Source organism: Dreissena polymorpha, chromosome 1 (assembly GCF_020536995.1).
Source record: "Dreissena polymorpha isolate Duluth1 chromosome 1, UMN_Dpol_1.0, whole genome shotgun sequence".
NCBI lineage: Eukaryota > Metazoa > Mollusca > Bivalvia > Myida > Dreissenidae > Dreissena > Dreissena polymorpha.
Genome location: NC_068355.1, coordinates 75,333,223 through 75,351,494, shown reverse-complemented (window position 1 = coordinate 75,351,494; position 18,272 = coordinate 75,333,223). Strand labels below are relative to the sequence as shown.

At 36.0% G+C, this 18,272-nt stretch overlaps 1 protein-coding gene across 1 annotated transcript in view; it reads right to left on the bottom strand.

Moving 5' to 3' along the window:
- LOC127835576 (soluble guanylate cyclase gcy-33-like) overlaps window positions 1-18,272 on the bottom strand; it is a 74,127-nt gene that overhangs the window by 12,636 nt on the left and 43,219 nt on the right. The window contains exons 6-10 of the mRNA XM_052362015.1: window positions 17,810-17,956; window positions 15,055-15,201; window positions 11,337-11,499; window positions 9,193-9,302; window positions 7,138-7,227 (exon numbers count right to left, since the gene is read on the bottom strand). Of these exons, the coding sequence (XP_052217975.1) occupies window positions 7,138-7,227; window positions 9,193-9,302; window positions 11,337-11,499; window positions 15,055-15,201; window positions 17,810-17,956 (657 nt within the window). The remainder of the gene's footprint in view (window positions 1-7,137; window positions 7,228-9,192; window positions 9,303-11,336; window positions 11,500-15,054; window positions 15,202-17,809; window positions 17,957-18,272) is intronic.

The window sequence follows — 18,272 nt, the reverse complement described above, 5'->3', positions numbered from 1 at the left end:
ACTAGGTCAAAGGTCAAGGTCACGGTGACCCGAAATAGTAAAATGGTTTCCGGATGATAACTCAAGAACGCATACGCCTAGGGTCATGAAACTTCATGGGTAGATTGATCATGACTCGCAGATGACCCCTATTGATTTTGAAGTCACTAGGTCAAAGGTCAAGGTCACGGTGACCCGAAATAGTAAAATGTTTTCCGGATGATAACTCAAGAATGCATACGCCTAGGATCATGAAACTTCATGGGTAGATTGATCATGACTTGCAGATGACCCCTATTGATTTTGAGGTCACTAGGTCGAAGGTCAAGGTCATGGTGACCCGAAATAGTAAAATGGTTTTCGGATGATAACTCATGAACGCATATGCCTAGGATCATGAAACTTCATAGGTAGATTGATCATGACTCACAGATGACCCCTATTGATTTTGAGGTCACAAGGTGAAAGGTCAAGGTCACGGTGACCCGAAATATTAAAATGATTTTCGGATGATAACTCAAGAACTCTTTTGCCTAGGATCATGACACTTCATAGGTACATTGGTCGTGACTCATAGATGACCCCTATTGATTTTCAGGTCACTAGGTCAAAGGTCAAGGTCACAGTGACAAAAAACATATTCACACAATGGCTGCCACTACAACGGATATGGGGGGCATGCATGTTTTACAAACAGCCCTTGTTTAAACAAAATTAACTTAATATATATTTTTTTAAACAATTGTTAAACTAGTGCAATAACAAACATGTTTATGCAGAATATGCACAAAACAACAGTGTCCATATGGTCAAGAAAATGACTTTGTCCACTAGCTTGTGGCTGATACTGTTGCTTGCCTTGGTAACAAGACCACCTGTTTCTGGAAACCCTCACTGCCATGGCACGGATGTTGATGGCAAGGACAAAAAACTTTCACTGCCTACATGAGCAAATGTTGGGTAACACTGTTTAGTTTAAATCATGTTTAAATCATTAAATGATTTCATTTTTTTAAATAATTTTGTAATTGATGTTTATTAATGAAATAAGTTTAATAAATTTCTTCAATAAAACTTGCTTCAGATAGTAGTGGTGGCATCGTTAGTGACGTAAACTACTTATAACAATATTAAGTTATTATACCGTCCTTATCCTAATAAACGCTCCTGCCCAAATAAACGCGCCCCTATCGTATTAAAATGAAGGAGTGATCAAAATAATAGTGCCCCCAGTTTGGCTGCTAAGGGGTAAAGTGGTAAAGTAATTGCATTTTATTGACGGAAAATTCTTTTTTTATCAACAAGGTACAGTACAGCTCAGGCAAAACCAATAAATTCCGCGATCCGCGGAGTATGACAACAAGTTTTTGTCGACTCGGCATCAACCATCTGTTCTTCGTGTTGCCGCGTTTGTTGCCGAGTCGCCGCGTCTGTTTGCCGAGACACGCCTCGGCACAATGCCGAGGAAATTGTTGGTGATGTGACGCCGAGTCACTCCGAGAACACTCTTATTAACTATAATTTACCTTGGATAGAAACTGATTACAAGTTCTAAATCATAAAGTTTATTAAATGTAGATTAACTACCTTCAGACATAAGCTATCAAAGCCAATCCCCTCCCCGAAAAATAAAATTAATTTGTATGGAGAACAATATGGGATTGTTAGCATTGTTATTTTCAAATTTCAACATGTATTTCACACCGTTACAGTTTTTTCTGTCTTTTTAAACGCAGTGTATAAAACAAAACCGTGTTCACACCTAGCTGTAGGATACCGCACCTGGAGGAGTGATAATTGCGTGTTTAATAAGGCAATTAACAGTTTGTAGCCATGGAAAACTCATAACTGTTTGTAATTATCGTATTATATGAACTTCTTTGTCCATATTTATTATTTGTAAATAAACATTTTATAGCAGGTACAATATTGAGATCATTAATTTTAATTTCCATTAAAAGTTTCCTTGTGAATTTGAACTAAATTACCGTGGTATCTTGCGAATTACTTGGCATTGACATTTCCTCTTAATAAAATATAACTCAAACACGCTGTATCTTTACCATTACGCTGTTTCAGTTCCTTCATTAGTAAACAATTATTGTATTGTATACTGACTGCACACAAGTGTCGTGTACAGTTCATACTTGTCTGCAACGACCAATAAACAACTTAAATAGCAGCCCAATCAGGACGGCAGTATTCCCACTAAACACACGTACATCACCTGAAGCAATGTGTAAATTTAAATTTAGAAGCACATGTACACAAGTCATTTTCTGAAAATCTGGACGAAGTCAAAGTAATCATTTTAAAAATAAACCAACATTTGATTTTATTCAAATGGTCAACATTATTTATATTTGTGTCGTCTGTGTATTTTAGCAACACTTATGCAAATAGATATCATTTGTTTTTTCAATGTTTAAAGCAAGTCTCGTTTCCGAGATTAAACTGTGTAAATTTCTTTGATATGGTTACTGACCTACAAAATCATTGTTTTGACAGAAGACATTCTATGGTAACTGTATGAAGTATGCAGAGAAGCTGACATAATGTTAAAACAATCGCATATAAATAAGAATATCAGGGTATTATCTGTATCAGTTTTTTATATTCATTAATTTGAAATTCTTTGATTCGTTAATTTGAAAATTATTTAACATTTGTTACAGTATACAATCAAATGTGTACATATTTCTACTAGGCAAATCGCCGCGTGTCAAGACACAGCGTGATTCGGCGGATCGATGCCGACGCAGAAACAGAATGATAATGGGGTGCAGTATTCTGGTAAAACTAATATCAATGTGTTTACGATTGCTCAATGAACTTGGAACTTTTCACAAATACCGGTAATCACATTTTAGGTGTCGGCTCATATTATACCTATTGGGGGTGAAATAAACGCGCCCCCTTTGTGATTATTATGTATAAACACTTTATTTTTGCTAGCAATTAGTGTAGGATATTGGTTAACAAAACATCAAAGTAACACTCCAATGTCTCAACTGATTTTCGCTGGTTAGATAAATGTGTCAATTACACCTTTGATAATAGCACCCACTCCCTGAAGATCGGTTGTTAAGTTTTCGAGATTAAAACTAAACAACAGCGCCAATCATCAGGTACACCTGAGGTACACCCTCTTTGTAACAACAAAGGTACTGATTTATTGCTTTATTAGTTTGTTTATTGACATGTTATTTATTACCCTTAATAGTGCAGTATGTCGCACATAAAATGTTAAATCGCTCAGTTCATTCTATGAAACAAGTGGGCCAAGATGGCCCTATTTAGCTCACCTGAGATTCAATCTTTACCAAATGTCAAACTTGACCTAGATATTGTCCAGACAAACATCCTTGTCAAGTTTCATCATTATTTTATCTGCGAGTCATGATCTATATACCTATGAAGTTTCATGATCCTAGGCGTAAGCATTCTTGACGTATCATCTAGAAACCATTTTTCTACGTTGAGTCACCGTGACCTTGACAGCCATTGTGTGAATATGTTATTTGGCACTGTGACCTTGACCTTTGACCTAGTGACCTGAAAATCAATAGGGGTCATCTGCGAGTCATGATCATTGTACCTATGAAGTTTCATGATCCTAGGCATAAGCGTTCTTGAGTTATCATCCAGAAACGATTTTACTATTTCAGGTCACCCCGACCTTGACCTTTGACCTAGTGACCTGAAAATCAATAGGGTCATCTTCGAGTCATGATCAATGTACCTATGAAGTTTCATGATCCTAGGCATAAGCGCTCATCATCTGGAAACCATTTAACTATTTCGAGTCACCGTGACCTTGACCTTTGACCTAGTGACCTGAAAATCAATAGGGGTCATCTACAAGTCATGATCAATATACCTATGAAGTTTCATGATCCTAGGCGTAAGCATTCTTGAGTTATCATCCAAAAACCATTTTTCTAAGTTGAGTCACGTGACCTTGACAGCAATTGTCTGAATACGTTATTTGGCACTGTGACCTTGACCTTTGACTAAGTGACCTGATAATCAATAGGGGTCATCTGCGAGTCATGATCAATATACCTATGAAGTTTCATGAACCTAGGCATTAGCGTTCTTGAGTTATCATCCAGAAACCATTTTACTATTTCAGGTCACCGTGACCTTGACCTAGTGACCTGAAAATCAATAGGGGTCATCTGCGAGTCATGATCATTGTACCTATGAAGTTTCATGATCTTAGGCATAAGCGTGCTTGAGTTATCATCCAGAAACCATTTTACTATTTCAGGTCACCCTGACCTTGACCTTTGACCTAGTGACCTGAAAATCAATAGGGGTCATCTTCGAATCATGATCAATGTACCTATGAAGTTTCATGATCCTAGGCCTAAGCGTTCTTGAGTTATCATCCGGAAACCATTTTACTATTTCGGGTTATTGTGACCTTGACCTTTGACCTAGTGATCTGAAAATCAATAGGGGTTATCTGCGAGTCATGATCAATGTAGCTATGAAGTTTCATGATCCTAGGCATAAGCGTTCTTGAGTTATCATCCGGAAACCATTTTACTGCTTTGGATCACCATGACCTTGACCTTTGACCTAGTGACCTGAAAATCAATAGGGGTCATCTGCGAGTCATGATCAATGTATCTAATTAGTTTCATGATCCTAGGCATAAGCGTTCTTGAGTTATCATCCGGAAACCATTTTACTATTTCGGGTCATCGTGACCTTGACCTTTGACCTAAAAATCAGCCATGTTATTCAACTGACAGGAACCATTTTTGAACTCAACTCTCGTTTCAAGGAAACAAAATGTTCTGAGCATGAAAATTGGGCAAAAAATGTGACTTCTACTGTGTTCACATGTTTTCATTATATACATATAGAGAAAAATGCCCTGCCCACTGGCAGCCATGTTTTTTCACTAGAGAACATGTCAAAATGGTTTGATTTATGAAGATAGATTAATAATCTTTTTCACAGAAACATAGCTGTTGTGCATTGTTGAGATTACATCTCAAGTGTTATAATTGATATATGACTTAATTGGCAAGACATCTAAAGAAAATCTGGATCAAAAAGACTAATGGATGCCATGAAAATAATCAATTGTGGACATTTAACTGCTTTTTAATGTGCATCCTGTATTGAAACAACACAATTTAATGCTTCTGCTGATGTCAATATACTGCAAACCATCATTTCAACTTCTACCCCAAAAAAATTAAATCACCAGAGGAGGTGGGATAAATGGTTTGATCATAGACACTATTTAATTGAAATGTTAAATACAATTCTCATCTCCAGTTGCTTTGATAAATGCATGAAGACAAGGCACTTAAGATTGGTAGACAGCTTAAAGATAACACAGGTGATTTGAAAGGCTCAGAAAGCCAACTGTCGAAATGATTGATGAGCCAATATTTGACTTGAGATGCTACACCTCAAAAATTGTATAGTTTTTTCTCACACTTTACTTACAGATGCAATATTCATGTATTACACTGAATTTAATTTGTCATGGTTCAAACAGATTTTGATTTGCATGTTTCTTTGAGCTAAAGTTGCAACTTTTACAAAATTTAACTGATTTGCAATTTCCATATATTAAACATAATGATTATCTTTAATGTTTGAACTGAATTACAACTGAAAATGCTTCTACTACTCGAAGTTCTCTAAGTTTTTGGACACTCTTGATCTTTTGGACACACTCTTTTTTTACAGAAACAATTATCTTATGTTACTTCAATTTTCCTAACAAAAACAAATCAACACATTTTCCTCTTTAATTAATGAATTTTTCAATAGTTGAATGTTGTTAAAATACTGCCACTTTGCATTACCAGTAATCCATTCACAAATCAGAACAGTCATAAAGCCATGCAGATGAATGCTAGAAGCTAGCGGACCATTAACTTTGCTTTATTTGGTTAAATTGGCATGTGTACCTGTTAAAGACAAGTGCAAAAATGATAGACAAGGGTTTCATAAGGCATGTGAACCGATTATCTACAATGATTTCATGAATAATGTGTACCGATTATAGACAATAGTGTTACTAGGCATGTGTACCGATTATAGACAATAGTTTCACTAGGCATGTGTATACGGATTATTGACAATAGTTTCACTAAACATGCGAACCAATGATAGACAATTGTTTCATAACGCATGTGTACCAATTTAAGATAATTTTTTCATTCTGTATGTGTGACAATTATTATAAGACAATGGTATCATGCATACCTTATGCAGATGAAAAAAAAGATAATACTAATGATCCAATTAAAAGGTATTCATAGTTTTTATTTTGTATCATTTTAGGGAAACCTGTGTCAATTCAATAAGTGCCAATTATGATACACTGCTATAGAACAATGCCCATGAAAGTTATTAGGTACAAAATATTCAGTCTCCACATCTTTTATGCCATATTAGATGTTTAAGACACCAAACAGCAAACTCATTATTAGCATCGTTTTTTAAATTGAAGTTCAATAATATTAGGTTTATACTGCAGTATATCAAATGCTTATCTAGTACTCTGTGGTGAATGTTCAACGGTAAAGTATCTTTCTCAAAAATAAAGTCCAACACATATCTTACTAATTTCAAAAATATCTTTCACTTAAAAATACTTTAAAATGTGGAACTAAAAGTTTGCACCATCAGTAATCAATACCATTCTGCAAGTTACATTACACACTGTAAAATTTTGATATTGAAGTTTTAATGTATTAAATTTAATTCATAAACTTAACTGCATTAAATGTTGACATTTGTTTAGAAATTATGTAAGTTGTCAAGGACTTTTATGGTTTATACATTTATTGTGACCTAGAAATATACCTTTCTGTTTAATATCTGGGCTGCTATTCTTGAAGCTTTTAAGGAAATTCTTTTCTAAGGTAAGATACCTTAAAATGAAAGACAAAGCTTTATTATATGTTACACTTTAAACCTAGTAAATCCTACTCAGTTAAGCAATATTCTCATGTTTAACATTTCCATGTAAAAACACCTTTCCAGAAATAGAGATTACCGAAGAGCTCTGCAAAAACATAGGCCTGACGACTTACGCATTTGGATACAATTCTTATAAATGAGCATCCCATTAGCAGTCGCCCACTGTGCCGCCCGGGGGCACTGTTTTATACCACTCACCTTGACATTGACTGTACCTCTGAGGATGGTGACCAGCTTGGAGCCCTTCAGACATGCCCGACATGTCTCACTTATGTGGATACGGCCGGGCTGAAAATCATATCAGCGGGAAAGAGTGAACATCACAAAGAGAAACTGCTCTAATTCATTTAACATCATCATATTTTAAATAACAGGTTGAAAGTAGTTATCAAAAAAAATACTTGTGTACCGGACAATGTCCTTTTAAAACAAAATGTTTCGAAAACAATCAACAAACAAACCCCAGAAATAAACATAAAGTCAATCTTGTGTATGCGACCATTTGACTTAAGCAACCTGTGTCTAATGAGACCACTTTGAATTCCACCGGAGCGTTTTCAATCTATTTTGATCTTGTATAGTGCGACTTTTGTCTTACCCAACCAGCAACCGCTGATTTCAGAGTATTTTGATGTCCAAATATTGGATTTAGCGACCACGTTGTGGTACAATTGAAAATCTGTTGATCATTAAGGGACAAACTTGATCCCTGATTTACTGTCAGTTTGATGTAATCAAAGGAAAGCCGCTTCCTGTCAAGAAGCCATGATACAATATTTTCTCACTGATTGAAAAGGGCTTCGTTTTTCTAACTCAACAAGCTTAACCAATCGCGTAACAGAACGTGCATAACTCCGCCTTTCGATTGATTTACTGAGAACAAAAGTGGAGTTAAGGGTTAAGTGAACTACCCGATGCGTTGATATTGAACACGACATGTGGTTTACGCATGTTCAGTGCCAATTATTTGCAATCATAATTACTTAGCATCAACTTTGAAACAATGAATACATTTGTCTCGGCTTTCCGCGAAAGGCCGTGTAGTTCCGATATACACACTTCCTGTACTTTTCCAAAAAATGGCGAACGACGTACGTTTGTGTTTACGAAATTCTTAAAACAAATTTATCCCCAAACGGCAATAGTGTTTAGTTAGATTTATTATACTATTTATAAAATAGCATATGTTTAAATACACTATACACTAATTAAATACACTAATATCTGGATTATTTTATATACATTGTAATTAAAATTTTAAACAAGATAGTTGTGTCACAGAATCGGTCTATGAATTTGAAACTGACAATGAATTTACTTTAGTCTGAATTCGTCTTTTTTTAAAGACCATTTTATTAAGAGATCTCTTTTGGTTACTCCCTTTTGTGGTCTCTTAATGCAAGATGTATTTTCCCCTGATATTCATTTTAACCTAGAGCTTGTTTATCCATAAAGCAAAACATCCCAAGAAAAAAAGATATATATTTAGGATGTACACTAGATACGGCAATATAAAGATTGTGAGCTGCCAGAACAAAACATTTTTCTGATTTTCTTACTACATCACGTGTGCATGGATTAAACCAATTCTTTTTCAACATTCTCAGACTTTCCTGTGCAACTCTTCATGAGTGGAATTGAATTGGTACTTAAATTTAATTTACACCTGAGATCCACAAAACTAAATCTTCTTAGTTCTGCTTTTGTAATGTTTAGGGTACCATTTTTAGACTGGTATGAGTAAATGTTGGAACAAATGATTTGAGAAAAGTTTCATGCAGATAGGACAAAAAATATTACTTAATTGTGTTCTTAAGGTTTCAGTATAGGGAAATTGCCCAAAGCCTGTCAGCTTTTCATGAAAGATAACAATTTTAAACCCTGCCCCTGGTGGCCATGTTTTTCAACTAATGAAAAAATGTTTTCACTCCGCCAAGATATCATAACAAACAAATGTTCTGAGCAAATTCAGGATAATTAGGAACAAAGTATAAGTTATATAGTTTTCACAAACTTTGTCTTTAATTTTACCAAGTAACATAGGTTTTGACCCTAAATGACCCAGTTTGCAACTTGAAGGAGAATTCAAGGGACAATATTTTGACGAAGTTTCATGAAGATTAGGAAATACATGTTCCTGTTAGAGTGTTCGTGAAGTAAAGATTGACATTATAGACAAAGAACAAAAGGTGATTACAAATGCTCACCGTGGCACATTATGCTCAGGTGAGCTAAAACTATTTGTTTAATTACCAGACTGTAGGTCTGCATTCTGGAAGCCGTGTTCACAGTGTCTCCAAAGAGACAGTACTGAGGCATACGTCGTCCAACTACCCCACCCACCACACTGCCAGAGTGGATGCCTGCACACAGATATTCATAAATCAGTACATACATGTATTGTAAACTTGACAATTTTGCGACTAATAATACAACAAACAATAATTTAAAAATCATAAAGAAAAGACTTAAAGACGAATTGTTTTTTTAATCTGTGAGTTTCATCTAGAGTAATTAATATCTGAAGCGCGTTAATGATTATTTGTCCATGAAAATGCTAATTTATACCATTTCATTTTTTAATCTGTGAGTTTAATCTAGAGTAATAAATATTTGAAGCGCATTAATGATTAGTTGTCCAGGAAAATGCTAATTTATACCATTTCATTTTTTAGTTGTTCGAAAGAACAAGTAAGGTTAATATCAGTGTTTTGAAAATTGGTATGCAGACCACTACCATTCCCCAAATGACTAAAAAATCGAGAATTACATGCAACCCGCGCCAAGAAATAGTTTGCGGAGATATAGTTTACATAATTAAAAGTAGTGCATTATGTTGGTCACACAAAGAAAGAATAATTGGCTAGGAAGAGTATACTTAACCTAATGAAAATAGTCCACTGCGTGTTACAGAGATACTTAACCTGACATTATTGCCTAATGAAAATAGTCCACTGCGTGTTACAGAGATACTTAACCTAACATTATTGCCTAATGAAAATAGTCCACTGCGTGTTACAGAGATACTTAACCTGACATTATTGCCTAATGAAAATAGTCCACTGCGTGTTACAGAGATACTTAACCTGACATTATTGCCTAATGAAAATAGTCCACTGCGTGTTACAGAGATACTTAACCTGACATTATTGCCTAATGAAAATAGTCCACTGCGTGTTACAGGGATGGAAACTTACGTTTTATACTTGGTTGCCTGTACTGGCAACCATCTTTAGTATTTTGGCTTAAGACTAACCAGTCCAGGACCATGTTCAAGTAGGGCCATGTGTATCTTATGCTTTCTTAAAACAAAAGGGCCAAGATGGCCCTAGTTCGCTCACCTTTTTCTACAAGGCCTTGTTTATTGCTTACCGGTAGAGCATATTAGATTGGTTCTCTTCTGTTTACTTTTGCAGTGTGAGCATATGATTAATTCTGATTGAGTAATGTCCATTTGAATGTTTTTTTTTGCAATACAAACATTTGCAAGTAATGCTAATTCTACATGTGTTTACAAGGTTTTTGTAAGATTTGGACCTTGAAATGTGGCCTCTAGAGTGTTAACAAGCTTTCTCTACAGCCAAATAAGGAATACTGCCCTGCCCACTGGCGACCATGTTTTTTAACGGACCAGAACCACTTTTGAACTCAACCAACATATCATCAAGACAAACATTTTGACAAAGTTACATGAAGATTGGGCATAAAATGTGACTTCTACAGTGTTTACAAGGTTTTAATTTTTTGACCTAGTGACCTAGTTTTTGACCCAGCATGACCCAGTTTCGAACTCGATGGAGGTATCATTGGGACAAATTTTCTGACCAAGTTTCATGAAGATAGGACAAGAAATGTGGCCTCTAGAGCGTTTACAAGGTTTCTCTATAGCCAAATAAGGAAAACTGCCCCGCCAACTGGCGGCCATGTTTATCAACGGACCAGAACCACTTTTGAACTAAACCAGCATATCATTAAGACAATCATTTTGACAAATTTACATGAATATTGGGCATGAAATGTGACTTCTACAGTGTTAACGAGGTTTTTCTCATTTTTTTGACCTAGTGACCTAGTTTTTGATCCAGCATGACCATGTTTTGAACTCAATCGAGGTATCATTGGGACAAATCTTCTGTCCAAGTTTCATGAAGATCGGACAAGAAATGAGGCCTCTAGAGTGTTTACAAGGTTTCTCAATAGCCAAATAAGGAAAACTGACCCGCCCACTGGTGGCCATGTTTTTCAAATGTTTTTGAGCTGGTACTATACACTGCATAGCCACAATGTGCCTACCTATTCGTGAGTTGAGCTGGTACTATATACTGCATGGCCACAATGAGCCTACCTATTCGTGAGTTGAGCTGGTACTATACACTGCATGGCCACAATCTGCCTACCTATTCGTGAGTTGAGCTGGTACTGCTGCTGCCAGGGCTCATTGAGGTTCTCAGCCTCATGTTTGAGCTCCATGGAGAGAGCGGCCACATTGATGGCGTGGTGTGGGCTCCTGTCTGGCACGCCCCCCGCCACCATGTACACAGCATCACCCAGAGTCTCCACCTGACAGTGAACACAATTCATGATATCAGTTGTGTCCTCCAGGTCTGTTCCTGGGGTGATTGTGAGGAAACAGCTTAAGTTACTTCTAAGACATGTGTCACTTATTAAATATGTTCATTTACCTTGGAAATAATTGCAATCACCAACACTTTCAATTATTCTAACAAGTCCCAAGATTTACCGGTATTTGCCAAACCATGTTTGTTGAATCTCAACTATATATTACATGTGTTTATCTAAATGCCATTTCATGTATGGTCCTGGGTGGCAAGAGTCAAATGCGTATGTCAAAAATGAAACAACAAACACAATTTGTTTATTGAAAAAAGGCATTTATTATAAAATGTCATAAAGTACACAAATAGAACAGATTATTTCCTTAATGACATAATTTTAGGCAGTAAAAACACACCACAAGAGAAAGCAGGACGGCAACCCCCCTCCCCGCCCCGTCCATGGAGCCATAATTTTCTACATTTTCCATGACAACTCAAGCAAACATAATCCTTTTTAAAGACAAAATGCATCTTTCATAGCCCACAATAAATTAAACCCATACAAATATTTGTGTTAATGCAAAAAACAGAAAGAAATCAATTACTCATTTATACTACTTGTCCTGAACATACTTTGACCAAATATTTAATGAAATTTTTAAATGTGAAAACAGAAAAATACAGCTAAACCATGTTTTTTAAAATTCAGTTAATTCCAATTACTGGTTAAGTAAGGAGTGGAGATTAATTCCTGATTGTAAATAATTTTATTTTTTATCAAAAAATGTTGTTTTTACCAAAGCTTTTACTTCAAATTATCAAATGGTTTATGTGATTTTCATTCAATATGTTTATTTTCAGAAATAATCATGTCAGTTTATCTCGAAATGTCAGCAAGTCTGACTGAACTGTTGCATAAGTCCACAAGAAGGTCTCTATGTCAAGGTAGAATGATGCAGTGATGATAGTGTTCATAACGATTGTATTCAAGCAAGTAATCAGGCTTTGTAGAAATCATTATTAGTATGACATGTAACATGTCAATTTTGGGAAACCTAGTACGGATGGTCGGACAATCGCTAAATGTGTCCTGCATCAGTAAATATTGCAAGCACACAAAATTCTGTTTAAAACATTCATTACCTTACGGGTAGACATAACTGTTTTAAATAAAACAAGAGCTTTGTCACATACGTGATGTATACCCCCACATGCCGCATTGACACAGACTATTTTGCATGCTGTCTTAACAAAACAAGAGAATCTAATTTATGGCGATTTTTAAGAATTATAATGCCATTATCATTTATGGCCATTTTGACCTTTGAACTCTTGAATTCTTTCGCATGACCTGCGGTCCAATGACTGTGAACAAAATTAATGTACAGAGTGATTTTAAAATCTCACAATGAACGACATAGTTATGGCCCGGACGAGCTCATTTATGACAATCTGTGACTTTTGAACTCCAAGTGTGACCTTGACATTTTTGACGTAATTCTTTCGCATGACAGATCGTCCAATGTTTGTGAACAAATGTACCGAGTAATTTTAAAATCTCACAATGAATGACATAATTATTGCCCGGATAAGATCATTTATGGCCATTTTTTGACTTTTGAACTCACAGTGTGACCGTGACGTTGCAGATATAGACGTAATTCTTTTGCATGACACACTGTCCAATGATGGTGAACAAATGTGCCAAATGATTTTAAAATCTCACGATGAACGACATAGTTTTGGCCTGGACAAGGTCATTTATTGCCATTTTTGACCTTTGAACTCAAAGTGTGGCGTTGACCTTGGAGATATCGACGTAATTCTTTCGCGCGACACACCGTCCAATGATGGTGAACAAATGGCCAATTGATTTTTAAATCTCACAATGAAAAAACAACATAGTTATGGCTCGGACAAGCTCATTTATGGCCATTTTTTACCTTTGAACTTAAAGTATGACCTTGACCTTGGAGATATCGACGTTATTCCTTCCCTCGACACACCGTCCAATTATGGTGAACGAATGAACCAAATGATTTTAAAATCTCACAATGAAAGACATACTTATGGCCCGGACAAGCTCATTTATGGCCATTTTTGATCTTTGAACTCAAAGTGTGACCTTGACCTTGGAGATATTGATGTAATTCTTTTGCGCAACACACAGTCCAATAATGGTGAACAATTTTGACATTTGACAAATGATTTTAAAATCTCACAATAAATGACAAAGTTATAGCTCGGACAAGCATTTGACCTTTAACCTCCAAGTGTGAACTTGACCTTGGAGATATCGACATACTTTTTTGGCAAGACACACCGCGCAATGATGGTGAACAAATGTACCAAGTCATTTTAAAATCTAATGATAAATGACATAGTTATGGTCCTGACAAACTTTCGGTTTAAAATGCACTAAGTGACCCTGTGACCTAGTTTTTGACCCGGCATGACCCATATTCCAACTTGACCTAGACATCCTCTAGATACAACTTGTGACCAAGTTTGGTGAAGATCGGATGAAATTTCGGGACAGTCCAACAGACCGACCGACAGACTGACAAAGTGACTTTTTAATAGCCCCCATTACCAATAGTAATGGGGGTATAAAAAGATTATTGCCAAGCAATACATGTCCCCTACGGGCTCCACCACTGTCAGAATTTGTTTTTTATTTGTTGCCATAGCAACCAGAATTTTTGACGTACGAACAAAATGAAATGACGTGCAAAATGCCCATATTGCCATCTATCCATGTTTCAAGTTTCATGAAAAAATATGAAGAACTTTTAAAGTTATCGCAGGATCCAGAGAAGTGTAACAGACAGACAGACTCCCAGACAGACAGAACTCATAAATGCTTTGTTATTTTTATATGATTGATATGCTTCTTTAATTTATGTTTTGATCTTTATATGTGTTGATGAGTATCATATTACGGAAGCTTCCTTGAACATGTTGAACTTGTCAATGATTCTGTCAAACAAACCTACCATGAACACATTGTACTTGTCGTATGATTCTGTAGGATGTGTGTCAATATGCAACTTACCTTGACCACATTGTACTGTCATTGATTCTGTAGGATGTGTTTCAATAAGGAACCAACCTTGAACACGTGCTGTCAATGATTCTGTAGGATGTTTGTCAATATGGATCCTACCTTAAAGACGTTGTACTTGTCAATGATTCTGTAGGATGTGTGTCAATCAGGAACCTACCTTGAACATGTTGTACCTGTCAATGATTCTGTAGGATGTTTGTCAATATGGAACCTACCTTGAACATGTTGTACCTGTCAATGATTCTGTCAAATAAACCTACCTTGAACACTTTGTACTTGTCAATGATTCTGTAGGATATGTGTCAATATGGAACCTACCTTTAACACTTTGTACTTATCAATGATTCTGTAGGATATGTGTCAATATGGAACCTACCATGAACACGTTGTACTTGTCAATGATTCTGTAGGATATGTGTCAATATGGAACCTACCATGAACACGTTGTACTTGTCAATAATTCTGTAGGATGTGCGTCAATATGGAACCTACCTTGAACACTTTGTACTTGTCAATGATTCTGTCAAACAAGATGTACACCCGGTTGATGATCTTCACGATCTCCATGGGCGTGGCCTGGGAGCACACCTCACCAAAGCCCACCATGTAGCTGAACATGATCGTCACATTGTCAAATACCTGCCAAAACAACAACAGACACATGAAGGGAACTTGTCACCAAAGCCCACCGTGTAGCTGAACATGATCGTCACATTGTCAAATACAACAGACACATGAGGGGAAATTGTTAATAATATACCACCTTAAAGTAGATACACCAGGCTCATATTATTGTACTAACTTACTAGAACTATGTGAGTTGGGTGAATTGCCTAATAATGATGTAGGAACATTTTCAAGATTTATAATAGCTATTATGCTACTTATCAAAAGTGTCCTTCATAAAGCCTACATGCAAAACTTTTTATAGTGTAATAAGAATTGGAGGAAATGTTCTTAATTCATTGACAGAATAAAGTAAAGGGAAAATTCAAATCCTTCCAGATGGTATTAAAAGGATGTCAGTAAAATGTTTTTATGGAAAATGAAGAAGAGCCTGAACTGCCATGGACTTGCAACTGATTGATTAGATGCAGTTTAGTCAAATTCAAACTTGAGGTTACATCAAAATAAGTGTATAGACAACAAAAAGACGACAAGTCTGTTATATCCACCATCTTCGAAATTCACAACTAGCTAGGTACAGATAAATAAGGCTAAAATAGGCTAAAATAGGTCACACATACTCTATAGGTTGGGTAGATGGAGCAAAATTGAAATTTTAACTGGGTTGGGTTAGGTATTTAATATACAGGTCTTGTTTAAGAAAATGCAATTTTTGGATTTAAATTACAAATAATACTTGATGTTTGTGCTATTGGTGAGTCAGGACTATTGATTTATTGATGAAGATTTGGAATGGAAAAAAGGCATTTGATAATACTTTTGCAATTGTTTAACCCTTTCCCGCTCCGAAGCACAGTTAAAATGGCTATGTGCAAACAGCATAAAACCAGAACAGCCTGCAAGTAACTTGCAGTCTGTTCAGGTTTCATGCTGTTTGCTGCTCATCAGTTTCTAAGGTTGGATATGAAGCCTTTAAAACTTGAACCTAGTAAGAGAGGTCTTTAATTAAATTTAACTTTCTAAATTACTACAAATGTGTCAAAATATATATCTAAGTGGTAAAGGGTAAATATATCAAATTTAAAACATATGATCTTCCACTTCGTAACTAGCAACCCAAACCAGTACTTGTTCCAAGAAACTTTGACTTAGAACCACAGATATTTGTTGGACAACGGAAATAACTTTTTTTCCAGTACCTTTTAGAATCCTACTGATTGATACTGTTTCACTGAATCATGGCCAGAGGTAAGAGATGGTATCCATCCATCTTGAAATCATCTAGCCACACATCCATCAAACAAGCACAACATAAACATTTTGAATACACATAGGCGAATGACTGTGATTGACGGTCAGCAATGACACAACTCTTACCATTGATCAGCTTAATACTCAACATATTTATCACCTTCCACAAAATAATGGATCTAATGGATTGAGCAATGTTTGGAGTAAACAGTTCACTGAGTCCATATTTCAGGACATTAGAAACAGCTACTGAACCAGAACCTGCAGGGTGGCTACAAAGCATTTATCTGACTTCTCTAGATAATTGACAGATTGTGTGTGTATTAACCCTTTGCATGCTGGGAAATTTGTCGTCTGCTAAAATGTCGTCTGCTGAATTTCTAAAATTAGCAGTTTCTTCGATTTTTTTCAAAGAATACTATCAGAATAGCAAACAGTTTGGATCCTGATGAGACGCCACGTTCTGTGGCGTCTTATCTGGATCCAAACTGTTTGCAAAGGCCTTCAAAATTCGGTTCCCGCACTGAAAGAGTTAATTACTACCTATCTGAAGAAGTATCTTGTTTTACATTTGTTAATTTCATTCATCTTTGATAAGCTTTCAATTTTGACCAAAGACATGGTTAGCAAATTAGATGTTAACTGACTGCCTCTACAGATAATTGTGGAAGCTCTTTGAATCCCAGAGACTACCTTCTCCTTGTCATAAGAGAGACCTATAAGTAAGGCATTAGATACTGAAGATGTGAGATATAACAGTGTCTGACACGCCGACCAACTCAACAAAACTCACTTTACAAAGCTGCAAAACAAATACGGACTTTTTCTAACAATAAATTTAACTTTTCAATGTGTCATAACCAATTATTAATGTATGCATAACAGAGCCTGCATGTTCTTTAAGTTGTGATTGCTGATACTGGGGCACAGCAAGGCACAATATACCTCTCTCACATCAATAATGCCTCACACTATTTTAGAATCAAAACAGTTTTTATTTCTTCACATCTTAATTAGCCAATGAACAATTTTTCATAGATTAAATGTTTGGCTATTAAACTAATGGGGAAATAAAAAAAAGTTTAAAATGACCACATGAGCATAAACAAGGATTCATTATGTCACTGCACATTTTAATAGTTATATAATTATGAAAAATGAAATGTGCATAATTTATAAATTTGTAATTTCAGTTGCAAGAAAAACATGATAGATAGCTCCATCTGATTTAAACAAAATCATTGAAGGAAGAACATATAATTGTATGACTTTCATTCACTTTTTATGCGCCCGGGCCCCCCCCCCCCCCCCCCACACCCTCTCCTTTGCCACACACTAACACACTACTCCTCATTGGATACCACATCACCTCGCATGTTGATATGGGGTCAGCCCCTGCCTTGAGCATGCCTGCCACTGACTGGGGGATCATGGAGTAAAGGAGGCTGTCACTGCGCTGCTTCCACTCCTCTATCTTCTCCATGTTCTCTGAGATCTTCTTACACTTCTCACGTTGCTGAAAATGCAAGCAGCATTTGTGAGAAATTTGCATAACTTTTTTTGCACATAAATCAGTTTAGAGTAAATCTCTTCCTCTATTTTTAACCTACATTATCTATATAATTCAAATAATTGTCTTGACACCGAAATGATGGGATATTTCAAGCACGTAAAATGTGTCTAATTCTAAGCATACCAATAGACTGCTCAAGTCACTTAGAAACTAATATAAATATAGTTAATTCAAGGTAACCAGATCAGCTGTCTGATATTGATAAGGGCAAAAATTTTCATTACGCATCAATAGGAAATCTTATATCAGACGAGTCTTT